The sequence below is a fragment of the Myxocyprinus asiaticus genome, chromosome 30, assembly GCF_019703515.2.
Source record: "Myxocyprinus asiaticus isolate MX2 ecotype Aquarium Trade chromosome 30, UBuf_Myxa_2, whole genome shotgun sequence".
In the NCBI taxonomy this organism is placed as follows: domain Eukaryota; kingdom Metazoa; phylum Chordata; class Actinopteri; order Cypriniformes; family Catostomidae; genus Myxocyprinus; species Myxocyprinus asiaticus.
In genome coordinates this window covers 8151628-8179586 of record NC_059373.1, presented here as the reverse complement: position 1 = coordinate 8179586, position 27959 = coordinate 8151628, and the positions used below count along the sequence as shown (strand labels likewise).

Below are 27959 nucleotides of genomic sequence, written 5' to 3'. Positions count from 1 at the left end.
GAGAGAGAAAGAGAGAGACTGAGAGAGACTGAAAGAGAGTGATTTCAAGTCTCTCTCTGCTTTCTTGTTAACTCAATGGGGCTCTAGCATTAAGGATTTCAAGCTGTAAAAATACATATTTATTACCCGTTCCCTTTTTTCTATTTAAGTTTTGTACATAAGATAGGTAACTTATTAAAGAACAAGGTGGGTGTGCGTAAAAAGACGTCTCTTAAGGCGCACCAAGAATTTTGTGGCTCCCTGAAAGTCAAGTCGAAGTTGATCTCGACTGACTTTCTGTGAGAGAAAGAAAAAAGTAACGCTAATTTGACATTGTCCTGCCTTATAGTCCAACCAAACCGGTCAAAAGCTTGGAAAATATGGATATTCGGAAGAAGCGGAGGCCGTGGTGCGCTCTGGTGTTTGTCGCGCTCATGTGCCTAACTCTGGCACATGCAGGTGAGGATTTTACTTTTATTTTGGTGAATTTTTGGACGTCTGTGGAACTGACTTAATTTGGACAAAAATGTGTTTTCTTTAAGCTGTTTGCATGCAACGTTGGGCGTTGCGCGCCTTTACGCGCTCCAGGTAAATCTGTATTTGTGTTTTTGGTTGATTATGGATGAATTACATGCACTCGTTTTGTTTATTCTAATTTATCTGCAGTTAAATCACAGGTGATTATATTGTCAGTTGTTCACCTTTAATTTTATTGGGACATCCTTTGGATGTAATTGCCTCCTTGGTTGAACTCAGTCTAAACTATTATATTTTGGTTCAAATAATAATGATGTAGCCATTCGACTAAAAGCAGGTGTTTAGCTTGTAAAGATGTGTGAAGAGCTGAAATTTACACACAATCACAAAAAGGAAAATATAGGCCCATTTGTTGCTTCAGGCCGTGTTGGCATATAGGATAATGTGGCATCACCGGCGGGGGCATAGGATAGGACGGTGCGTTTAAGTGCCAAGGTTACATCTTCTTCTTAGTTCGCCGAGCTTCCTTTCAGCACAAAAAAGATAAAATAAAATAAAAAATCTTTTGTTGCTCGTTTGTTGATATAGTGCAAACAAACATATATAATGCACTAAACTAATCGTAGATAGCCTACCACCAGTATGTCAGAGTTTATTGATTTGACTGACTCTCACTTCTTAATATAATTTTTATTTTTCGTTTTTATTTTTATTATTAATTCATTTTTATCAACTTCTTTTTCTGCTGCATTTTCAATTAATGACAGAATTTTCTATCTGAATTTTTGTCGGAACATTTTTACGTTTTTTTATTATTATTATTATTATTTTTAATCTCTATATTTTAATACTTCACAATTCACCCCAAAACATCCCACCAGGGCCAAATGCACTATTTAATTTTGCGTACTTAATGTAATAAGCAGCATACACTGTACTGTTAATTAAAGGCTGCAATTCTAGCGTTCACCACTAGTTGGCGACAGACAGTAAATAAATATTCTGCACATTTTCCGCGAAACGTTTTCCAGAGGATAGCAGGCATAATCGAATAAGACATTTAAGAGTAGAAATGATAAACCGGACTTCATTAATCTGCTTAACCACCTGTTTAACAAAAGTAAACAAAGAAAATATATTTTAGATGATTGCGTGCACCTACATTTCCCTCAAGCGTGGATGTACTTCCAAATCTCAGATTCGATCGCTCCTGTTTCTCCCCATTCGATTCCCTTGTATATTTGAAGGAAGTCTCTATATTTTTCCTTGCATGAGTAGGTTATTATTCTGCAGTGAGAGAGCGGTGTAGTGAATGAGTTTAGTGTCTCCATGTGTGAGCTCAGTGATATTTGTGTCTATTACACATGAAGAGTATTTTCCACAGTAGGCTAGTGAATGTGTCACTACTGAAATGTTTCCACAGTCTTATGAGGCTATTTTTGAGATTAAAACAGAGAACTAATGTTTCTTGCCACTATGAGTGCAAGTAAAAAGAAGAAAGTAAGGTTGTGTTGTTTAAAACGGTCCCCTTCCACTTTTTAACCAGTCCCATTTCATATTGTCGAAGTTGCGAGAGTTTTGAGGGACAGTAGACTTTTGAGAGCGCAGTGATTTTAGGTGGGGAATATTTATTTAACATGGATGTTCCTTCAACCTCATTTCAAAGGCAGTATTCTCAAAGAACGGTCTGTCTCACTTCTGTTAACCAAACACACTGAACCAAAGCAAGGCAGAGGACTGAATGGAGCCACTGTGTGTAAAGGAAATGCCGGTGTTGTGTCAAAGTCTGTTCCCCCTGTGTTTCACCTTAGGTTAGTGTCGAAGTCTGTTCCCCCTATGTTTCGCCTTACTTTAATGTCAAAGTCTGTTTCCCCTATGTTTCCCCTTAAGGTTAGCGGCGAAGTCTGTTCACCATTTGTTTCCCCTTAGATTAGTGTTCCCTGTAGCACCGTTAAACATTAAACATAGGGGGAACAGACTTCAACACTAATCTAAGGCAAAACATAGGGGGAATAGACTTCAAAACTTAACCTAAGGCAAAACATAGGGGGAATAGACTTCAACACTTAACATAAGGTGAAACATAGGGGGAACAGACTTTGAAACTAACTTAAGGCGAAACATAGGGGGAACAGACTTTGAAACTAACCTAAGGTGAAACATAGGGGGAACAGACTTCAACACTTAACCTAAGGCGAAACATAGGGGGAACAGACTTTGAAACTAACCTAAGGCGAAACATAGGGGGAACAGACTTCAACACTAACCTAAGGCAAAACATAGGGGGAACAGACTTCAACACTTAACCTAAGGTGAAACATAGGGGGAACAGACTTTGAAACTAACCTAAGGCGAAACATAGGGGGAACAGACTTCAACACTTAACCTAAGGTGAAACATAGGGGGAACAGACTTCAACACTTAACCTAAGGTGAAACATAGGGGGAACAGACTTCAACACTTAACCTAAGGTGAAACATAGGGGGAACAGACTTTGAAACTAACCTAAGGCGAAACATAGGGGGAACAGACTTCAACACTAACCTAAGGCAAAACATAGGGGGAACAGACTTCAACACTAACCTAAGGCAAAACATAGGGGGAACAGACTTCAACACTTAACCTAAGGTGAAACATAGGGGGAACAGACTTTGAAACTAACCTAAGGCGAAACACAGGGGGAACAGACTTCAACACTAACCTAAGGCAAAACATAGGGGGAACAGACTTCAACACTTAACCTAAGGTGAAACATAGGGGGAACATACTTTGAAACTAACCTAAGGCGAAACATAGGGGGAACAGACTTCAACACTTAACCTAAGGAGAAACATAGGGGGAACAGACTTTGAAACTAACCTAAGGCGAAACATAGGGGGAACAGACTTTGAAACTAACCTAAGGCAAAACATAGGGGGAACAGACTTCAACACTAACCTAAGGCAAAACATAGGGGGAACAGACTTCAACACTAACCTAAGGCAAAACATAGGGGGAACAGACTTCAACACTTAACCTAAGGCGAAACATAGGGGGAACAGACTTCAACACTAACCTAAGGCAAAACATAGGGGGAACAGACTTTGAAACTAACCTAAGGCGAAACATAAGGGGAACAGACTTTGAAACTAACCTAAGGCGAAACATAGGGGGAACAGACTTCAACACTAACCTAAGGCGAAACATAGGGGGAACAGACTTCAACACTTAACCTAAGGCGAAACATAGGGGGAACAGACTTCAACACTAACCTAAGGCAAAACATAGGGGGAACAGACTTCAACACTAACCTAAGGTGAAACATAGGGGGAACAGACTTCAACACTAACCTAAGGCGAAACATAGGGGGAACAGACTTCAACACTTAACCTAAGGTGAAACATAGGGGGAACAGACTTTGAAACTAACCTAAGGCGAAACATAGGGGGAACAGACTTCAACACTAACCTAAGGCAAAACATAGGGGGAACAGACTTCAACACTTAACCTAAGGTGAAACATAGGGGGAACAGACTTCAACACTAACCTAAGGTGAAACATAGGGGGAACAGACTTCAACACTAACCTAAGGCGAAACATAGGGGGAACAGACTTTGAAACTAACCTAAGGCGAAACATAGGGGGAACAGACTTCAACACTAACCTAAGGCGAAACACAGGGGGAACAGACTTCAACACTAACCTAAGGCGAAACATAGGGGGAACAGACTTCAACACTAACCTAAGGCAAAACATAGGGGGAACAGACTTCAACACTAACCTAAGGCGAAACACAGGGGGAACAGACTTCAACACTAACCTAAGGCAAAACATAGGGGGAACAGACTTCAACACTAACCTAAGGCGAAACATAGGGGGAACAGACTTTGAAACTAACCTAAGGCAAAACATAGGGGGAACAGACTTCAACACTAACCTAAGGTGAAACATAGGGGGAACAGACTTCAACACTTAACCTAAGGCGAAACATAGGGGGAACAGACTTCAACACTTAACCTAAGGTGAAACATAGGGGGAACAGACTTTGAAACTAACCTAAGGCGAAACATAGGGGGAACAGACTTCAACACTAACCTAAGGCAAAACATAGGGGGAACAGACTTCAACACTTAACCTAAGGTGAAACATAGGGGGAACAGACTTTGAAACTAACCTAAGGCGAAACATAGGGGGAACAGACTTCAACACTAACCTAAGGCAAAACATAGGGGGAACAGACTTCAACACTAACCTAAGGCGAAACATAGGGGGAACAGACTTTGAAACTAACCTAAGGCGAAACATAGGGGGAACAGACTTCAACACTTAACCTAAGGCGAAACATAGGGGGAACAGACTTCGACAGAACACCTAGAATATTTTCGTTGCACGTGAAAAAAGACTGTTCTCACTGGAGTGTCCGTCAGTCCTCACAGTTTCATGAAATGCAGCTTGTCATCATTTGTTACTTTCATTCATAACCTGCTCCCTCATCACCTGAAGTAAGTTGGCTATATGAGGGCCTAGAGCCTTCAAGGGCCCTCTTATAAGAGGGCTCTTTCAATTTGGGCTAGTAAGCAACCTCCTAGCAACCACCTATAACACCCTATAATCATAGCAGCACCTTGCACATCTTTTCTTCAGAGCATGCAAAATTTTGTTAGATGATGCATATATCATTACATTAATATCCTTAAACTTTTAATATTATTTTGATATCTTTAACATTATTAATCACCCACTGAGATGCATTGTCTGTTGAAACAATACTATCCCTAGTCATCCAATTCCATTTCCACAACCTAACCACAACAGGGCCACTAGAGGCTTCACACTTCCACAAAGTGTCAACAGACTGATTCCTTTGGTTGAAGAAGCCAGCTTTGTGGTATGTTTGACAGACATAGTTAGTCACCAAGGTTCAGTCAACACATTCTTTGTTGGAAAGGGTTCCTTCTCTCTATCATTTGTTTTAGCTTTAAAAAGGTCATAGGATATTGGTGTAGTGGTTTGTGCAAATCCACAGATGCATTTGCCTTGCATAAATACCTGAAATAGATTTCTTTTTCACACATTTCCTTTGTGTTGTGGAGTTGGTTACACTGGAAATATTTTTAAAAGTGAAAACAATACAAATGGCTTTATCAAGATAGTTGATTCTGTAAAAGTTTAACACCTCTTGGTCTAGTCTGTCATTATACAGCTGCAATGTCTGCAAATTTCAGTATGTTTTATATCTCAGAATAATTTCTGGATCTCAAGGTTTGTTTAAAATTAAGTTTTTGTAGAATGCAGACAACTGCACCACAAGAGGGCCAAACTTACGCTCAAGCTTTTTAACTCGGTAGCACCACATCTAAGGGATTCACTGAGCACATAATAAGCACTCTCATCCTTTGAGTCTGGCTTATTTTCTATTAGTCTAGGAGAAATTTTTTGCATGCCTTATGATAGTAACTGTCTAAGTTCTTCAATGACAGATGGTCAACTTTTCAAGTTGATGAAAGTTGTCTCTTCTCAGACTGGGAAAACTCAGTGCTTAAGATCACAAAGACTTATCAAGTTCATCAAGCTATCTGTCAACAATAGAATTGCTTTACCATTGAGAATTGCTTTACCATAGAAATAAAGTTAAATAGTGTATTTGTTTGGTTGGTATACTGTGAATGAGGTGCCTGTGTGCTTGCATTTGCAGTGGACTTAAACACACCGTCATGGCCAGTCTTTTCCAGCATTTTTTTTTTCATACAAAAAATAAAAGAGAGCACCCTGCAAACAATGTTCTCTTTCACCTTAATAGTTCAGAAATAGCAAGAGGTTCAGTGCAGAACCAACCATTACTGTGATCCTGAATTGCTATTAATAGATGCTCAGAGTTTGAGTAATTCTTATGTTTTTCTTAGGTTATTATATAGTCATTTTTTTCTAAATTGTGTATACTTTGGTTTACAGTGAAGGGTGTATACAGTATCTGTGGGGAGTCTGTATAAATGTTCAATCTTTTTTTAGTTTACATGATGTTTAATATAGTGTCCATGTGGTCAGTTTATCCAGCCTGGCAGTGCCAAGCAGAGGTGCTCTGTGCACCCACACTGACTCATACTAAACCACACAGAACCAGCACATGCTGGCACTGGAGATATACTGTATATAATATACAATCAATGTATGGCCTTTGTTCATATATTCAGATGCAGTGCTACCACAAATGTGTATGATCTAAGCAGACTTACAAAGGCTCCTTCATTTTAATGCATATATACTGTATAGGGCATGATAAACTCAAAGGTTTGATCCCCAGGGAACACATAAACTGATCAAATTTACTGTATACCATTATTACACTGTAAGTCACTTTGGAAAAATCTGTCAAATGCATAAATTTGACATATTTTTCTAAAGAATTATTTGGAAATGGAGCAACATAAATGTTTTTCTAGCATGAAATAACTAGTCTGGTATACATAGGTAGATAACAGTACATGTTTGTTCACAAATCATTTTTAAAATCTCAGTGGGTGTCTTAAAGTCATGAAAGTATTAGATATCAGTAAAATGTCTAAAATGTAAAATCCCTTAAAATGTACATGTACTTACATCTGCCATAGGCAATTTTTTAACCTTTCATCAAGATCAAGGAAGTATGAACCGCACTGACACACTTGGCAATCTGTGAACATAAAATGCTTGTTTGATATATACAGTATGTCTCTGTAACCCAATATTATGCCAGTAGTTGGTATGATGGCATAGCTGTCTGAGTATTATAAATAAATCATAAATATAGAGAGCAATGATCTAAATTATACATGCATGAATAACTATTGTGGTTGACTGGAAGAGAGGGAAGAGACAGATCCAAACACATGATGGATTTATCTTTTAATCTATTTGAAGTTTGTAGTCGCAGTTGTTGCAGGTGTTTGATATATTCACAAGCGTCTTCTTGCGTTTGTTTCTGAATAGTTTAATCTTTTCTCGATCTTCTTCCTCTTCTTCTTTTTCCTCTTCTTCATTTTTTTCTTCTTACTTTGTTTTCTCTTTTTCCGTTTTTTTCTTTCTTCTTTTTCTTCTTCTCTGTTTTCTTTTTATCTGCCACTGCAGCTGTTGCTTCAATCCATTAGTTTCACCCAAAACAAGGGCATCTTTGTGAGACGGTGAAGGTGAGAGTAGAAAGGTCAAGGTGTCAGGTGATACTGTCTTGCTGGTATTTAGCATAGTTATTTGAAGAACCTCACAAGAATGGGAGTTTGGAGAAGGTAGAGAACCAAAGGTCAAGGAAGAAGAAGATGGAGTTAGATCATCAGGAATGTTTTGTCACCCACATTGCATGGTCACAATAGAGTTCGGGTGGTGGAAATGCGTTTGGAAATGTTGGAATCACCTTGACTATCAGTGGCTGACTGTTTGGAATGTCTGTGCTAGGCATCGTACCTAGAGAACCTTTGTCTGTTTCTGTGTTTGCACTCCGTGTGAACACACACAGTGTTTGTTTGTATGAATGGGTTGTGAGAGCTACAGGTCTCACTTGGTTTTGTACCTTAAAAGACATGTTTGCAATGCACATAATGTTTTTTCTTCTCTGTGTGTGCTCTTACCTCTATTCAATGCTCTTATATGGTAGATGCAATTGGAGCTATACAAACAATTAGAAATTATGTCTCATAATATATACATGGCTTAGCAGAATTGGTGACAGTCTTATCAAGCGGACCAGTCAGGATTAGTTTTTGACTGGTACTGTGATCATTCTGATTTTGTGATCTAATGAAACAATATAAGAGTTAGATGTCTCATTCTGATCATTTGAAAGTGTTTATGATTGAACATGATCTTCTTTCAGTTGAACAGATTGAGCAAACTTCTTACAATCCCAAATGTTTTTTGTGTTATTTTTAATTTATCCAACAGTTAGTTCCGGTCTTTGAATCTGATTGAACGAGAGATGTTCCAAGAGTGCTGATGTCTCACACCATCTGCACTGGGACACTTTACTGTTTGCATCACTCCGCTTGTGTTCCTGGTGTTCTAAACTAAAGTGTAAGAGCAGCTCAGATATGTTAAAAGCAGCTTGATTTGTGTCTTTTCATTGTTCCCTGTGACATTAAAGATTTTAGGCAGCAGGTGGCAACAAAAGACCTTTTTTATGTGTTATGAGCCAGATCAGTTGATGTTCATTTGAGTCCACGCTGTCAATCAGCGAGTGGTTTCTTAGAAGTCGTTGGGATTGTCTCTCACTCCATAATAGCTCTGATTACTACTACACTACAGCTGGGAAATACAGTTAAACTAACAGCTTATGTTAATAATCATGGCTGTGATTACCTGCAGCACTCGGCCTGTGGCTGAATCACAGCGGTGCTGATATAGGGCCAAACAGCATTTTTACTTGTGTAATATTGCTTTAGTATGATTAGTATGGTGCCATGGTATCTCACAATTGTGACTTTTATTTTTTGCAATTGTGACTTTAATACTCGTAATTGCATGTTTATGTCTTGCAATTGCAACTCTATTTCTTACAACTGCGAGATATAAACTTGTAGTTACAAGAAACAAAGTCACAGTTGTGAGCTAATAAGTCAGAATTAGGCTACCTTTTTATCGTATTTTTGTCCTGTGGCGGGATCAGGCTTCCATAGATTAGGCGCTATTATTATTGCTAATACTTGTGATTAGAGATTTGAACAAATCCCAAAACCTATAGTAGGCATATTTAACTTTGGTACTTAACTCGTCTGTACTGTTTGTGCTTCATGAGTGGTAACTCTAATCATGCAGCTTGCAGAGGAGACTTGTGCTATTATTTTACTAAGTCATCAGACTTATTATTTTCTCCTGGTGGATGATTAAATGGATGGAAAATCCCATAGACTTGCATTGAAGTAGGGACCAGAGTCATATCTAGAGAAGACCCGAATATCATAGAACCTTGGTTGTGGGCTCTTTTGACTTATGCCAACCACTCAGAACACCCTACCGCATCGCAACATACTGACAACTGCCCACAACAGACAACACCCTATAGCATCAGGGCAGCCATATCAGAAAGTCCTAGCGGCAAATTTACCATTTAAAGTGAAAATTCCAGTCCTAGTCAAAATCTGTGAATATTCTACAGAATAAGCAATAATAGTGCCTCTGAATCATCCACAATGTCTAATGTACTGTACTTACCTTTATTCCTACTTTCATATTAAATTTTAAATAAATATTTTAAGCAGGGGACTGTTTTCTCACTTTCTCTGCCCCTTTAAAAGCTGTATGAACCAGAAAGGACCAATGGGCAGATGTTTTTTTTTTGTTTTTGTTTTTTTGGCTGAGCTCTCAAACAGTGGCATACATTGTGCACATTGTCCTTCTTTGGAAACTGATACAGTGACCAGAGACTTAGAGAGTCAGAGCTCTCTCATTCTTGTTGACCTCTCTCCGCTGCATTTAATTTGGTTCACCTTTTGAAAATCACAGAAGCATTGCATTTAAGCTAGAAACTCTTTATGGGTTATTCTTGAACTGCTGTCAGACAGTTTTCTCTCAGTGTTGGAATGAATATTGTACACTGCACTATTTTGTTCTCCTCTGTAGTGTATTAGGCTCTTTATAAACATGTCTTTTTATTTCAAGTGGCTAACTGTGAACACACATTCTAATTAGTTTCCATAAGTAGTATCCCTTGTTGCTGGTCTACAATATGAATTTCTTAGTTACTAAATACAAAATGACTTTACCACCCCATTGTGGTAACTACACAGACCATATTTTGGTCAGTGTGGTTATAGGGACTGAAAATACTGGCAAAACCTAGAGAAAAATGCCACCACTAATTTCAAACAAAAACAAAGATTTTTTAGTGTTTAGAAAGTGTATGGCAGTTTTAAAATTCTAAACCTCAAATATGTGTTGCAGATACATTAAGGCTTATTACAGAGTTCAACATTGTTTTAATATAGTGAACAGTACAGACAGTGAGTGGAGCAGATGGCATCAGGATTCACTTGAAGCCCACAAAGACAGACATTGCTGCCAAGAGCAATAATAAGATGGAAATAAACAAAAATGTGAAGCTTGCCTGTGGGGGGCATGTTGATTCAACATCTGTTTTCAAACCACTTTTCAAATGCATCATGGGAACTTTTGAATATTTTGAGCCATGTAAAGTGGTGTTTGCAGAAACAACTGTATTTTTTAAGTCAGGCACATGTCTGACTTTTGGGATATATCATTTTGCAAGGCCCAGACTACAAAGAATCTATATGCTGTTGATATTGTCAAACATTTTAGATACAAATGAATGAGAACTGATGTAATGGATTATTCTAAAGTGAACAAACAGTCTTGGAATGTGTAGAAATTGATAATGATATCGTTTGAATTCTGCTGAAATATCCAGAGCATTCTGCGAAGTTCTGAAGTCCGCTGGTTTTATGTGGGCTGATCATAATGTTCGAAATGATCAATTAAAAGGAATGTTCCAGGTTCAGTACAAGTTAAGCAAAATCAACAGCATTTGTGACAAAATATTGATTACCACAAAAATGTATTTTGACTCGTCCCTCCTTTTCTTGAAAAAAAAAAGCAAAAATCTGGGTTCCAGTGAGGCACTTACAATGGAAGTGTATGGGGCCAATTCTTGAACATTAAAATACTCACTGTTTCAAAAGTATAGCCACAAGACATAAAAGATATGCGTGTAAAAGGATTTTAGTGTGATAAAATCACTTACTAACCTTATAGTAAGTTATAGCCAATTTTACAACTTCATTACCATGACGATTTAATGTCAACAATCCCTAAAACGACTGTAAAAATTACAGTTTAAACCATTTTACAGCTAAAATAGTTTAACGGAAGAATTAATGCAAGTGCATTTATAGAATTATAAGCATCACATTTCAGTGTTTAAACCCTCCAAAAATGGACCCCATTCACTTCCATTGTAAGTGCCTCACAGTAACCTTTTTTTTTTTTTTTTGTAAGAAAAGGAGGGACGAGTCTAAATAAATTTTTGTGGTAATCAACATTATGCTAAAAATGCTGTAGATTGAGCTTAACTTGTATTGAACCCGGAATATTCCTTTAATGTTTAAACCTAATAAACTTTTCTCTCCAGTTGAATTTAGGATTTTTTCTTCTTCTTGAACACCAAACTATGTTTTCCCCCTAAAGATCCAGTTGATGTTTTGCGGGTGCTGCAGTTGCCTTCCCTCCCTGAAGGTGTACAAAAGGTTCCGGGTTTCTGCACATCACGTCGAGCCGGTACTCCTGATCATGCCTACCGTATCACCAAGAAAGCCCAGATCTCTGCCCCCACTAAACAACTATTCTCAGGTACGTTCCTTAATATCTGATCATTTTGATATGATATGATATGATATGATCGTGAATTGCATCATAGATCAAAAATAATTTCATATCAACACAAGGTATTCCATTGTGTTCATAGTCAGTGGCCTAAAATCACTTCAGTCAAGACTTCTATAAAAACAGATGTAACAGTCTTACTAAAGTCATTTATGGTGTATGTTGGTATGTCTATGTCTAGAATATGAAATAATACATACAAAAGGCTATGGTTTGAGCAAAAGATAGGTTTATAATTGAAAGGTTTGCAAGGAAAATGCTGAGACTTTTTATGTTTAGCAATTGAATTTTGATTATAGAGAATGTACATTATAGAGAAGGGATTATATTAACTGAGAAATTAAATATATAATCTTAAATTAATATTGTTGTTTTCTTGACAGTGTAATTCTCACACTCAAGGCTTTTTGTTTGCATGCTGTTTTATTATGCCTAAAAAGAATACTGGGTTGTGCGAAAATCGTTTGAGTTCCAACCGTGTAATTACTCCACCAGAACAGGATGAGAACTTTTCAGCAGCTTATACAATTACTACTGGATCTGAATGTCAACTTTGGTGTGATCCTGCAAGGAAAGGTTTTATGGGTACCATTTATGCAGGTTGATTTATGAAACATGGGGCTTTTTTTTTTTTTTTTTTTTTTTTGTAGGACGTTTCCCAGAGAACTTCTCCATCATGACTCTTCTAAAACCCAAGGCTGGTCTTCAGGCCTTCCTTTTGTCCATATACAATGAACAGGGCGTACAGCAACTTGGTCTAGAATTGGGACGCTCGCCCATCTTCCTTTATGAGGACCAGAATCGCAAACCTGCCCCAGAGGACTACCCACTGTTCAGAGGGGTCAACTTGGCTGACGGCAAGTCAGTAACCAACTGTCCAGAAAATATATCCAGAATCCAGAAAACTATAGTCTTCGTGACTTTCATTTATTTATTTTTTATTTTTTTTGTGGATCACAAAAGGAGATCTTTGGCAGAATGTTAGCCTCAGTTAACATTTACTTAAATTGTGTCGGAGGAAAAAATGGCATGAAGGTGAATAGTGAATGAGGTTCCACAAAATAAATAAAGCAATGGATCTGGAGTAAAATAATGATTACAAAATTATTTTTTGGGTGAACTTTCCAGTTAAGCCAAGCAGTGTGTAATTCTTAGTAATAAATATCACTTTCTAAACTAGGAAGCACATAAGCAGGGACTCAAAAGTCTATTTCACTGTCCCTTGGCCATAATCCTTAAGAAATTGTGTTACATAATAATGGGAAACCTAAAACTTTATATACATGCAGTACTTTATGACTAAATGCACCAAGTTCTCATGCACACTTACCTGTAATACCTCTCACATCTTGTAGGTGGCACCGCATTGCTATTTCTGTGCAGAAGAAAAACATTACTTTGATTCTGGACTGCAAGAATCGCATCACCAAAGCTCTGCCGCGTAGCAAAAACTCAGTCTTGGACACCAAGGGCATCACTGTCTTTGGGGCCCGTTTACTGGACGAGGAAGTGTTCCAGGTCTGATATACTCAAAAAGTTCTTAATGCATGTAAAAACTCCACATAATAAATAATTCACTGTCCTTAACTGTCATTTGTCAATCGAAAAGGTCCTTAAGGAATTCTGTGAAAGACAGTTTTTGTGATCAACAAAGGACAATTAAGAAGGGTGTTTTTTATTATGTCGATTAGATTATGTGTAGATTATGTGTTTATACTATAACACTGATGCAACAAGAATTGTAGACAACAACATTAAATATAAATGCACCATATTAACTTGCTTAATATACATTTTTGATCTTATCATGCATATTATTCCAAAAAATAAAAATGTTTGTCATTGTTATCAAAATATATTAACTTGCTCTGCCTCTGAAACGACTTTCCTTTTCAGCTGACGTCACCTAGGTGTGGCAGGCTATTGGGTAATGCTTAATTTATAGCCTAATAGTTATTTTGCCATTGTTTTTTGGTTTTGTACTGTAGGTAATACAGCTTAAAGTTTTTTATTTTGTATTTTTTATCCCCTTTTCCCCCAATTTGGAATGGCAAATTCCCACTACTTAGCAGGTTCTCGTAGTGGCGCGGTTACTCGCGTATCTTATCACGTGGCTCGTTGTGCATGACACCATGGAGACTCCGCATGTGGAGGCTCATGCTACTCTCCGCGATCCACGAACAACTTACCACGTGCCCCATTAACCGTGACTACGAGGAGGTTACCCCATGTGACTCTACCCTCCCTTGCAACCGGGCCAATTTGGTTGCTTAGGAGACCTGGCTGGAGTCACTCAGCACACCCTGGATTTGAACTCGTGACTCCAGGGGTGGTAGTCAGCGTCAATACTCGCTGATCTACCCAGGCCCCCAAGCCTAAAGTTTTAAAAAAGTCATTCTCTACAATTGACTGCAAACTCACTTTCAGTTCTGGCTCCATTCAAGTGTTGAACGCCCATTTTTAACAATCCAATCAATTCCCAATGGATAAAATCAAGTCCCGAGACTCCCTCCCTTCATTCTGTTTCACTCAGAAATGTCATATTAAAGAAGTAAAATGGGTTGCGAATGCTGTTTTATATGACATAATCAGTGAATGATATTAACATACAACAATTTCAAGTACAGTTCACTTCACAAAAATCTTAATCTTTGTTTTAATTAAATAACCTTGCACAATGCTGTAGTATCCCAGATGCTCTGACTTTGACCCCAAAGATGGATGTTTCATTCACAACTGATTATTGAACTGGCATTCCTTTCCTTTCTTTGGTTCGTTCCAGGGTGAGATCCAGCAGTTGCTGATCGCTTCCAACCCTCAGGCTGCCTATGACTTCTGTGAGCACTACAGCCCGGATTGTGACTCCCCCCTGCCCAAAGTCCAGTCTCAGGACCCAAACACCTACGTGAGTACCACAGCACATTTGTCCAACAATCTTTGCCATTTGAGTGAGAACTTTGAGTAAAGTATCCTGATGTGAGATATACAAATGTTGTTCCATTACTAGCAGGTGTTTGATGGATAGTTTATATCTATGCACTTATTCTCAAGGCATCTAATTACCCTGCTGGAAAAAAACAAAAACAGGCTAGGATGCTTAGCTGGTCATCAAGTCTGGCCAAGCTGGTCGGTTTTATTGGTTTTAAATGGGTTTTAAGCAGGGGCGGGTTTACGATTTCTGACGCCCCAAGCAACCGACCAACCCGGGGCCCCATTTAGAAAATTTTGCTTACCATTTACATAAATTTCATAAAATTGATTTAAATCATAATTTTAAATTCATCCTATCAGCCGTTGTAGCCAAGTACATTCAAAATGTTTAATGAAATAAAATTCTAGTTCAAGATAATTAATGCATGTTTTCCAGTTTTTTCAACAATACATAATTATATGCAATATTTACCTACATAGATTTTTACAAAACACTTTTTTTTTTTTTATGAACAGGGTGTGCAAAACCTACTACTTCACTCAATAACATTTTGAAATTCAGTTGTTATATATTATTATTATAACCCAACAATTATTCATTGTTGTCCAGTTTTTCATTATAATACAGTATGATACAGTCTTATTTACTTTCACCTGGAGCTTATATTCTAATGCTGCAGTGTACTGTTCATCATATTGCAAAAGGCTGTATTTTATATAAGCATCGTAGACAACATTCGTTACAGTAACAGTAAACATAGAAGGCATGGCAGCCCCTCAGCACACTAGAGCAGAAGAAGAAAAAAAACATTGCTGTTTATCAAGTGCTGAAAATTTACTTGGTGCAGAATAATCTGGAATAATGTTAAACATTGTAACAGTCCCCTCTTTGCAACCTAAATTTGTTCAAAACGTAAAATCGTTGTGACACAAAGACAGACACAGTGCAACGAATGAAACAGAACGCAGGTGTGTCGACATGCATTTTTGAGACCTGAAGTTATTTTTAACTTGACACAGTGTCTAAAAATGCGCCGGTCCTGCGTGAGACGGCCCCCCACGTCCGAAGCCCCACACAATTGCGTGGTTTGCGTAGTGGTTAAAACCGCTACTGGTTTTAGGCACTTTCAGCTGGTTAGGATAAGAGACCAGCTGGCTGACCAGCTAAAAACCAGCTTGGCCAGGCTGGGAGACCTGCTAAAAACTAAATCTTAAACCTGCCGACATAAGACCGGCAAACCACTTTAGGCTGGTTCAAGCAGTTTTTTTGTTGTTGTTGTTTTTTTAAGCAAATTTAAAGTTTCTGAATGAATGCCACATTTTTTATTTACTTTCTCAACAGAAACACTACCAAATATTTGCTGTAGGATGTTTGACTTAGATTGGACATGTGCTAAATGCTTGAATAAATATGGGCCGATGAAGGTCTTGTCAATGTAACACATCAGAATGCAGGCTAATTATTTATATTACATACCTCTGAAAATCAACCTCTGCAATTTTTACAAAAATATAGTATTGTGAAATGTTTATGTAGTTTCCATTAAGACCTTTTCAAGATTCATTAGCATTAGTCCTTCATTTTACACACTGTATGTAGAGCCCCTACATTTTAGCTTACCCACATCAACACATTTTCATGCATCCAAAGCTCTTCCATGTCATCAAAGGTGCTCTGTACTAATGCAGTCTCAGTTTGCATCAGCTATGTCTTATCTTTTCAGCACTGTTTGCTTTATTCTGCCTTTTGTGAGATTTACAGTATCTCTTATGAAAAATACATAAGAGATATGGAATTTCACTTTTTCATTTAAGCGTGAATGGATTTGAAATGACTACAATATGTGCTGGTAAAATGGATATACCATGATGAAAATTAAATGTTGCTTTTTTAGTTTTGTTTTCCTTAAGTTTTAATAATCAAAGATGCTTTAACTACATAATAATAATAATAATAATAATAATAATAATATATATATATATATATATATATATATATATATATATATATATATATATATATATATATATATATTTTATAGAAATGGATAGTTTTGACGACCACATGAAATGTTTTTAGGAACATGAATTTCTCTTTTAAACAGGAATCATTTTTTATTTTGCCAATAGCTTTTAGTTTGCATTATAGGCCGGCAAAACCATGAATTCAATATTTGCTTATATTAGAGATCATTTTATTGGATAAATGTTTAATATGCCTTTGCGTACAAGATTTTTAATCCATTTTCCCATATAAATGCAGAAGTTTACTTTTTGGAGAACACTAGCATATAGAGCATTTCAAATGTGTTACTAAAGTCACAAAACTTCCATTTTTTATTTCATGGGGTCTATAAAGGAATAGTTCACCCAATAATGAAAATTCTCTCATCATTTACTCACCCTCATGCCATACCAAATGTGTATGACTTTCTTTTTTCAGCAGAACACAAAAGAAGATTTTTAGAAGAATATCTCAGCACTGTATGCCCATACAATGTAAGTGAATGGTGATCAGATCTTTGTAGCTCCAAAAATCACATAAAGGAAACATAGGAGTAATCAATAAGTCTCCAGTGTTTAAATCTATACAGTATCTTCAGAAGCGATAGTATAGGTGTGGGTGAGAAACAGATAAAAAAATAAGTATTTTTTTACTCTAAATTTCCACTTTCACTTTAACCTTTACATCTGAAAGTCACATGTCGTGCCTGTTTAGTTTCACGTTCACATCTGAAAGTGAAAATTAAGAATTATAGTAGAAAACAGTAAATATTGAACTGTTTCTCACCCACACCTATTATATTGCTTCTGAAGATATAGATTTAAACACTGGAGTCGTATGGATTACTTCTGTTTCCTTTATGTGATTTTTGGAGCTACAAAGGTCTGATCACCATTCACCTGCATTGTAAGGGCCTTCAGAGCTGAGATATTTTCTAAAAATCTTCGTTTGTGTTCTGCTGAAGAAAGAAAGTCATACACATCTGAGATGCCTTGAGGGTGAGTAAATGATGAGAAAATGTTCATTTTTCGGTGAACCTTCCCTTCAAAGGAAGTATTTTCCTAATTTTCTTCCTTTTTTTATGAATGAGCTTTATTTCTACAGACAGTATACTTGTGTGTTAGCTTTTAAGATGAATGCATCTGTTTTCTTGTTCATTAAAGTTCTCAGTGTGTTTTGCAGTAATGCAATAACATAAAAGTCTTACTCAAACTCATGAGTCTGATGAACAAATGAAAAAGAAACATCATGCTTTCACCCTACCTTTGCTAAGACCCTCATTTCTATATTTCTATAGTTCTGTATCTCACTCTACTCATCCCTCACATTTCTCTCCTCTCCACCTATTATTCTCTTTCTGAAGTCTTTCTTAAGTTTCTCTCCAATGCTCATTCTATCATTTTCTAGATTCCCTCACTACCACTCACGTGCCCTCTCTCTCCATCTCTGCATTCCTCTGGCTTCACTTCTCCTCTCTCTCTCTCCGTTCCCTCCATGTCTCTCAGTACTTTGATGAAGAGCGGGATGATTATGAATACCCCTATTATTATGAAGGAACTACCAATGCCCCTCCTGCCCCATCCAGCCCTCACTCAGTCCCAACCGGCACCCTCATTGAACAGGTAAAGAGGGAGAGCGAGAATGGAGTAAATCAGAAAAGAGAGGAACAAAAGAGACGACACAAGAGTAGAGTAATAAAGAAAAAAATAGATTTGCATTTCATGAAGGAAATATCAGCGCTTGCATGGCAGCAAAAGAATAGCACACAACAGTGACTACCCAGTTTTTCTCTGGCATTGGTTCTGGAAGTATTGTATTTTTGGCATTAATTTTCTCCATTGTGATTTAAAAAAATGACTCAATAAAGATTTGTTAAGCCTTGATCTAAACCAACCAGCACTGAGTTGAATCACAACATGACAAACTTTTATTTGAAGCAAAATAATGATTGAAAATAGAAGAAAAAGACTGAAAAAGTATAATTAGTATAATAATAATTAGTATAATAACTAGTATTATTTGAAGTTTATTGCAAATGATTAAAATATATACAAAAGTAAAAGTAGTCTTGAGTGTGAGTGTACATAAAGTGAAAGTGAAGTAACACTGACGTATTCACAATTGTTTCATGGTAATGGGAGGGAGCTGCTGAGCACTTTCTCATTTCCTTGGTAAAAGCGACTTCTCTGATTGGTGGTGGATTCAAGGAGGCTGAAATAAGTCTGTACATTAAGTGGTTCAATCTAAATTGACTGCAGAAGTTTAACAGTTAGTGTTCAGGGTTTAGAACAAGCCAGAATGCTTGACGCATGCCAATAAAGTGCTGTCTTCAAGCACTGTTATAAAAAGATGAGTATCAATACAATTATAAATGTTAGACTAAGGTTCAAGTCAACAGCTCAGCTCAAACAAGAGTGATGTCACAACTGAGTGATGTCACAATTGGACTATGAACGTGTAGTTCATCCTCTCTTTTCTGTTCACTCGTCTCTCGCATCATCATATGTAATGTACCTCCTCTTTCCGTACGCCACCTAGTTTCACCATTACCATTACACTATATTGATGTTATTTGTGTCATCGTATTTGTACCTGTATTAGTGTTGGAATGTTTGTGTTGATCAATACATGCTTGTGTGTATGTGGACTTTAAAGGGGCACTGGAGACACAGCTAAAGCAGTGCTGTTACAGACACACACACACACACACACACACACACACACACACACACACACTGTGATCATGGCCCCACTGTGTTAAATCAACAGCTCTGTAGACAGACTCTGCAAACAGAGAGGGACGTTTTAGTACTTTTGAGTATGAATATAATATTTGGAATAAACTTTATAATTTTTTAATATAGAACAAGTTGTTTCTAGTTTCACCTTGATTTATTTATTTATTTGTTTGTTTGTTTGTTGTTTATTTCAGTCATTAGAACAGAATAGTTCAGGTAGCTCAGTTTATCGCCACTGTGATAACCACTGTTCATTCTTCGTATTTGCATGACATTACTTTTCCTGAAAGCTGGTTTTATTCTATCATACGTATATTTGCATGTTTTCACATTTCATCTGTTGTGTCTTCACTCTTGTCTGTTATTATGTACCAGCAGCGTCTGTGTCCATGTGTTAATTCATATCCATCTCTTCACTTCTTTGCCCTGCAGTAGGTTTACTTTCACTTTGGCCAACTTTTTACTCATTTAGTGTTGTCTTGCCTGCCTTGTGGACAGTCAAATATGTGCCCTCTTGAATGTTGAAATAGCTTGAATTTATTATGTGTTTTACTGTGAGTGTAATTCCACTGTAATTATTGTTTAATTTACATAAAAATGTGTTGACGTGTAGATTAGTCTTCAGTTAAGATGCCTGTTTTATACTCTGTACAATTTTTGCTTGTCATCTCATCTTGGGCAGTCTAATTCAGTAGTTCTCAACCTGGGGGTCGGGGCCCACTAGGGGGCCTCAGCACACTTCCAGGGGGGCTTCAAGAGCTCTTAAAATTATTAAAAATATGATAGATTATTATAATTTATTTATAATTATTATAATTCAACTTATTGAAAATGCTAAAAGTTTAATAACTCCCTTCAACAGCTTGCTTTTTATGAAGAATATACAGTTCTAGACATTTCTGGAATCACAAGTTTTAAGGAAATATCTTATAATATAAATATCTAATAGCCTACATGGGGAGCCTTCAAATATTTTCTCTGACAGTGGGGGGCCTTGGAGTCAAAAAGGTTGAGAACCACTGGTCTAAGCCATTCATACAGAGCCTTCACAATGATTCATGAAAAATAATAATAATATTAGAATCAATATTAGAAATTGTTGATGTTACATGCTTAAAGGAATGTTCTGGGTTTAAAACATGTTAAGCTCAATTGACAGCATTGGTGGCATAATATTCATTACCACAAAAGATAATTTTAACTCGTAAATCGCTGATACAGTGGAAGTGAAGGAGGCCAATAAAAGTAATTGTAGCCAATCCATAAACGCTAAAATACGCACCGTGTAACCGCCAGTAATGCCACTAAATCCCTGATTTTGTCACACTTACAGTAAATCATGTGAACATGTATAATGTTTAGGTCTCGTGCCTGTACTTTTTTTTTAATAGTGTGTATTTTAATGTTTATGGACTGGCCTCATTCACTTTCATTGTAAGTGCCCTTTTGTAACGCAACCTTTACTTTAAAAAATATAAATAAACAAAGTCTGTTGATTGAGCTTAAAGGGATAGTTCACCCAAAAATGTAAATTCTCTCACCATTTACTTACCCTCATGTCATCCCAGAAGTGTATGACTTTCTTTCTTTCTGCAGAACACAAATTAAGATTTTTAGAAGAATATCTTAGCTTTGTTGGTCCACACAATGCAAATGAATGGGCACCATAATTCTGAACTTCCAAAAAGCACATAAAGGCAGCATATAAGTAATCTACAAGACTCCAGTGGTTAAATCCATATATTCAGAAGTCATATGATAGGTGTGGATGAGAAACAGGTAAATATTTAAGTACTTTTTTGCTTGCAATTCTCCTTCCTGCCCAGTAGGTGGCAATATGCATGAAGAATGTGAATCACTGAAAACACAAGAAGAAGAGTGTGAAAATGAAAGTGGAGACTGATAGTAAAAAAAAGACTTAAATATTGATCTGTTTCTCACCCACACTTATTATATTGTGTAATGGATTTAACCACTAGAGTCTTATGGATTACTTTTATGCTGCCTTTATGTACTATTGGGGCTTAAAAATGTTGGTCACTGTTCACTTGCATTGTATAGACCTACAGAGCTGAGAAATTTTTCTAAAAATCTTAATTTGTGTTCAGCAGAAGAAAGAAAGTCATACACATCTGAGATGGCATGAGGGTGAGTAAATGATTAGAGAATTTTCATTTTTGGGTGAACTACCCTTTAACTTTAACTTGTGTTGAACCTGGAACATTCCTTAAAAAAAAGAAAAATTGTTTTATGATGTGACACTGGACTAATTGATCAAATTTACAATAATCATTAATAAAAATAGTCAACAATAAATTTGCCCCTTCCCCCTGATTATTTAAAAAACTCAACAGATTAATCGATTATAAAAATACTGTTAGTTGCAGCCTTATGTGGCACTTGCAGGTATCATTGTGAAGGTATTTATGATAGCATAATGAATGGTGTGACATGACTATCTCACTTCCTTCATCTATATATCTCTTCCTCCTTGCAGATAGGCAGCACAGTATACCAGCCATGCATCAGTTTTATCAGCATATGCTTAATTTAAGCATATTTCGCCCCGGTGCCTCAGCATTATGTCCCCATGCGCACAACATGCTGCTTTTTTAATGTGGAGAATGGCATTACTGGAAAAAACAGTGTAAATTGTGTAGTTATGACCAATTAAATCTGATTTGAACTTTTACTGTATCCAGTAATGCCAGTAAAATCTCAGTCAGCGCAAGTGATCTTGAATTCATTGTGTTGTAAAACACCAACTCATTGTCTCTCTCTCTCTCTCTCTCTCTCTCTCTCTCTTTCTGTCCATCCCACTGCTTTCAATCCCACCCACCCCTGATATCTTCCTCTCTCTGTCCTTTTCTCATTCACTCTCTTTCCAACAATTCTGACCATATAAAATATGACACTTAAAAACAAATAAATAAAAATAGGACAGCAAGGCTAACAATGGCAAAGCTAATAAATCCAAACCTGCCCCAACCAAACCCACCCCTGGTGCCAAGTCTGCTCCTGAAAAGACTAAATCTGCTTCAGCTAAACCAGCTAAAGCCAAACCTACTCAAACAAAACAAACCCCAAAATCTGCCAAGCCGAAACCTACTGCAGCGCAAATGTTGCTTTCAAAAATCAAACCTACCTTAGCTTCAAAGCTAGCACCCAAACCAAAAGCAACATCAGCCCCAAAGAATGCCAAGAAAGCCAATGATAATGGAAAAGCAGTTGTGGATAAAACAAACAATGGTCAGGGAAAAGTAAATGGTAATGGTAACGGTAATAGTAATGGCAATGCCGCTAATGGTGATACTAAAGTAAATGGCAACTTACCAAATGGCAAGGCTAAAATCAGTGGCGAAGCCAAGGCTGGCAGCAGGGCCAAAGCTAATAACAATGGCAATGGGAAAGCAGCTGAAGCTAAAAAAACAAACGGCAATGGCAAAGCAGCTGACAAGAAAAATGGCGAAGCTAAGGCTAATGGCAATGGTGCAAAAATGGCAAAGATTGAAAAGACAGCAGTGAGCAAATTAACAACAGCAAAGAAATCAGAGACAACCAAAAAGACCACCAAAACGGCGACAAGCGAGGTGAAAGCAACGAAAAGCGAGACTGTGAAAGCTAAAGCTAAAGAGGTCAAACCAAAAGTAGCTAAACCTGAAGTGTCCAAATACAAGACTGAAAAGCTAAAAGCCAATCAAGCACCCACAAAGCCTAAGGTGACTAAAACGGTGGTAGAGAAGGCTCAGACAAAAGTCAAGGAGGTCAAAGTAGCAGCTGTAACTCAAAAGCCTGTTGTTTTCAAACCTACACCTGCGCCTTTGCCTGTCCCCATTCCTTCAAAGACCAGGGTGGTGTTGGACGTCAATAACATCAAATCCATGTCCAAAAATGTCCCACCCTTCGACAAGGCTGCTGTGAGTGGCCGGACCATCTCGTCTTCAGAAATACCCAAGAAGAAACCAACCAATGGTTATCAACAGGTATAAAATCGAGAGCCCGAGTTGGCTGTCCAAAGCTGTATCTCCAACCTCATCTTCCCAGTCTAGGACTGCATTCATAAACAATCCCAAAATACGTTTTGCATATATCTGAGGGTTTTTTACAGTAAACTGAAACTTTTTAATGCAATTTCCCGTAAAACCCATCAGAAAGACCATTCCAGTTAATGAGCTTCACCAACTGGTCCTGTACTTTCCAACAAGCTAGACCAGCACCAAACAAGCATAAATAAGTCTGGGCCAGAATGGAAATTCATGTTGGTCTAAGTTGGTCTTTCCAGTAGGGCAGCAATTTGTAAAGGAAACAGTGGCCATTTTTAATCTACAGTTGACAATAACTCCCTCTTCCTGAAACTTGTTCAACTCAGGATTAAAAAAAAAAAAAAAAGTAAAATCATAAAGGTACCATGACTTTGATCAGCTATGAGGTTGGAGACATACAGACTCACTGGATCTTCTCCACCCTGTCATATATCAAATGATCTGAGCGATCATGAGACAAATATGATAAGCGGTATTGACTGTTTCATCACCACATGGCTATTTGTACAGTCTTTTGTTTGTCTTCCATTTTATTCCATCACTCAAAATGTACACGTCCTTACAGCTCTATAACTTGGGTAGTTTGTAGAATGTAGATGTACAAATTAGAGCATGTGATCTGTTCAGAACCTACAGAATAATGAGTTTTAGGTATAGAGCTCAATGTTACACATGACACAACGAGTCTCTTTTCTCAATCTCACTTTTTCATTTTCAACCTGTTTCTCTTGTATGTGTTGTTAAAAAAATGCTGTCCACTTTTATTTGAATTTAATAGGTGACAAGCAGTTTCACAGAACAGATCTTATTTAAAAGAGTGACTCTGTGATACTGTGCTCTATTATTAACAATGTCTCCATGAAATTTAGAACAAATGTCCAAAAAGGTGTGTCCATTGTGTTTCAATGGAAATGACCATTGACACTAATGTCACCAACTGTAAAGTCAAGTTTCGACCCAAACGTGACCAACTTGACTTCACTATTTCCTTGACATGGCAATGTGGCTTATTGAACCACTTCAAATCGGAAGGAAAATCGGTCTTGGACAGCAAATCTTGGTGATTTATGCCAAGATTTTTGAGTCCAGCTATAAAAGTTTCCTGTTCTGATTTAACTATGAATCGAGAGCAATTGCGTTTTGCCACAAGACATATCGTCTTGACAGACATGTTGTCTTGGCAAAGGCACATTGGTCTCTTCTCTCTGCTTGTAACAAGTTCATAAGACCTGAGCTTGTTTCGTACTAATTAATCTCTCCCCTTCAAATCTGCTTACCTCCTCCCCCAACTCCACCCACCTCTTGGCCTCCTCCAATCAGGATGTAGATCCTGCTTACTCTGAGGCTGACCACACCCCCACAGAGACTGATTATTATTACACAGTAGAAGAAGAGGCGAGTCCACAGCCAGAGAGTGATCTAACTGGATATGAAGAAACCATTACACAGGTAACCCACACCATTTAGACAACTGGGAGAGATGGAACAGTTTCTAAATAGCTCACTGTCAAATTACTCTAAATCACTGGAGGTGAGACCAGCCTTATCTTAACTTAAAGACCCCACGAAATCACCAATAACCTTTATTTTACGTCACAGCCATGAACTATGACTAAATGTGTATAAATATCTGCTAAAAGATAATCTTGTCAACTCCTATGTGTACCCTAACATAAAAACCACCAAACTAAAATGTTGATTTCTTGGGGTCTTCAAAAAGTTTTTTTTACCTTAACAATTAACAATTCTCCAGCCACTTGTGCCAGGATAATTGCTGTACTTAATAGTAAAATGAACTGCATAGCATCCATTTTATACAATATTCTTTTGTGATTCTTATTTAACTTGTCTCAAGATTTTGCCTTGTTCCTATATCAAAGCTGGATATCTCATCTATGCACCAGTTGTTGACATACAGTAAGAACAGAAAACTTGAGAAACAGTGATCACACTGGAATGGTATAAATATGGAATGAAAACCATGCATTCATTGCTGGACAGCTTCTTTTGGAAGTCAGATGTTTTTTGGGAGTCACACTTACAGTACTGCTGATCAGTAAGGTTTGAGAAACTGATTTAAAAAATCATATATACGAATTTCTACTGTTAGTGATGGAATTACTCGACTTGATTAGACCTAACTTAAATCTCTTTAAAAGATATTTCTTCAAAAGGGTTCAAAGGATATTTTTTGTGTAGAGTGGGGCTTGACTTTTTTTGTCAGGTTTGTATTTAGGTATAAATCGGATTGCTGAGAAGTAGTTTGGAAATGGATATCCTACATGGCCATTAAGTTTAAAGAAAGATGATGAGACAACGATACAATGGTAAGAAACTAGCAGGAAGTAGTGCTTTGGTTCTTGCCTCGAAGGAAGTGTGTTGCTATAGATGTGAGTGGTTCTGCGTTCTCCTTTTCAAATAAATGTTTGGATGTACAACAGAATCAAAGATCACCATGGCTGTGTTCAAAACCTGAAAAGTGCTGCCTTCACAGGCTGTTCACAGAGGTAGGAATGCATTAAGTCATGTTAAAATCCAATCTCTGTAACATCCTGTCCACTAAAAAGCCTACTTCTGGATGGTTTGAAGGCAGCATAGATCTATTTTTGACTGCCAATGATATACCACAATCCAAAAAGAATACATATCAGTGGTGTTTGATGGAGGCGTTGAAGTTGAAATTAACTGAATTTGTTGTAGATCAAAAAACCGTTAGACATGACGTTATGGTGCCTTGGAAGCATGTCGAAACCAGTTGCCTCAGGTTAAAATGTATTTATTTATTTTTATTTTATTTTATCCCCTTTTCTCCCCAATTTGGAATGCCCAATTCCCACAACTTAGTAGGTCCTCGTGGTGGCACGGTTACTCACCTCAATCCAGGTGGCAGAGGACAAGTCTCAGTTGCCTCTGCTTCTGAGACCGTCAATCCGCGCATCTTATCACGTGGCTTGTTGTGCATGACACCGCAGAGACTCACAGCATGTGGAGGCTCATGCTACTCTCCACGATCCACGCACAACTTACCACACGCCCCATTGAGAGTGAGAACCACTAATCGTGACCACGAGGATGTTACCCCATGTGACTCTACCCTCCCTAGCAACCGGGCCAATTTGGTTGCTTAGGAGACCTGGCTGGAGTCACTCAGCACAGCCTGGATTCGAACTCGCGACTCCAGGGGTGGTAGTCAGCGTCAATACTCGCTGAGCTACCCAGGCCCCTTCAGGAGGTACTTTTATACGAAAATGCTGCCTTGGAAGTCATTGACTGTCATTGACAGCCTTTGGATTCGGACACAGCCTATGACTTCAATTTCATTTGAGGCACAACACTCAAACATCATCACAAATTTTGACTTAATAATAGATGCTTAGTCAATATCTTGAGGGCTGAGAGAATGGAAGGAGAAATGGACGTAGGAGAAGACAACTTTCTTATACTAAGCAATAAAATGGTGAAAGCGACAATAGATTATTACTGTAAAAATTAAAAGATACTTGAGGCACCATTTGGAGTTCCTCAGGTGGAACCCCATGTAGAACCACTAGGCGTCCTTTAAAGGAGTCTCAAATATATTGTTTATGTACACCAGTAACTTCAATATATATTTCAAGTTCCTTAAAGTTTTTTCCTCATGGTCTAACTGAAGGAACCAACTGACAGTCTTGAAGGAACAAAAACGAAGTTGTTTAGAGAACTGAAAGGGTGTTTAGAGGTTCAGAGGATGTCAGAGGGTCCTTCCAGTGTGGCATCCAAGTAACTCCAAATGGAGCCTTGAGAATCTTTAAATTTTTCAGTATTTAAATTCAGGTTGAGTGTATGTGTGTGTGTCTGTAAAACTGTGCCCGTGTCTTTCATTCAGGTAAGACTTATTATTATGTCTCTCTGCCCTGTCCTTTTCATTTTTTTCTCCATTTTCCCATCCTCTATCCATTTCTGCCCCATCACACCAAATATTCTTCCATTCCTCTTATTACGTCTCCATCACTATGCACTCCACCTCTACCTGCACCCCCACCTCTTCTTCCAATGGTACACCCCAGGTTGACGAGCCTGTCCCGGGTGAGGAGATAGATCTTACAGGTGTTGAAGGGGAGTCTCAGATGCCTGATGAGCCCTTCACTGAGGAGTACATAACCAGCGACTTTGGAATGAAGGAATATGACTATTCCTACAAGGACTACAATGAACCCATCTTTGAAAGCAAGACAGAAGACAGCCTAGGTCCCGCCCTGTCCGCTGTGACAGATGAGGGGGGCGTAAGTTACTTTATGCTTTCCAACAAATTTTCTTTCAAGCTTTGAGGAAAGCTGAAATTGAATTTGCTATGGTTTCACATCTTGGAAACTTGCAGAGGCATCTGGCAAGTAAATGTTAAGATCAACTAAGCCCAACTCTCTAATGTGTAAGCAATCTACAGGAGATGGTTCCCCTGACAGCTAG

The 27959-nt window shown here is 37.8% G+C and overlaps 1 protein-coding gene across 1 annotated transcript; it reads left to right on the top strand.

Moving 5' to 3' along the window:
• Positions 1-359: 359 nt before the first annotated feature.
• Positions 360-27959, top strand: LOC127421628 (collagen alpha-1(XI) chain-like). The gene is made up of 8 exons (XM_051664767.1): positions 360-438; positions 11602-11763; positions 12447-12657; positions 13152-13314; positions 14579-14701; positions 24834-24962; positions 27560-27775; positions 27927-27959. The coding sequence occupies exons 1-8, from the start codon at positions 360-362 to the stop codon at positions 27957-27959; spliced, it is 1116 nt and encodes a 371-aa protein (XP_051520727.1).

Excerpts from the sequence above, each read along its gene's own strand:
- LOC127421628 (XM_051664767.1), top strand. The coding sequence starts at position 360 with ATGGATATTCGGAAGAAGCGGAGGCCGTGGTGCGCTCTGGTGTTTGTC. Across the intron at positions 439-11,601 it reads CCTAACTCTGGCACATGCAG|ATCCAGTTGATGTTTTGCGG; the intron begins GTGAGGATTTTA and ends TTCCCCCTAAAG. Across the intron at positions 24,963-27,559 it reads ATGAAGAAACCATTACACAG|GTTGACGAGCCTGTCCCGGG; the intron begins GTAACCCACACC and ends GGTACACCCCAG.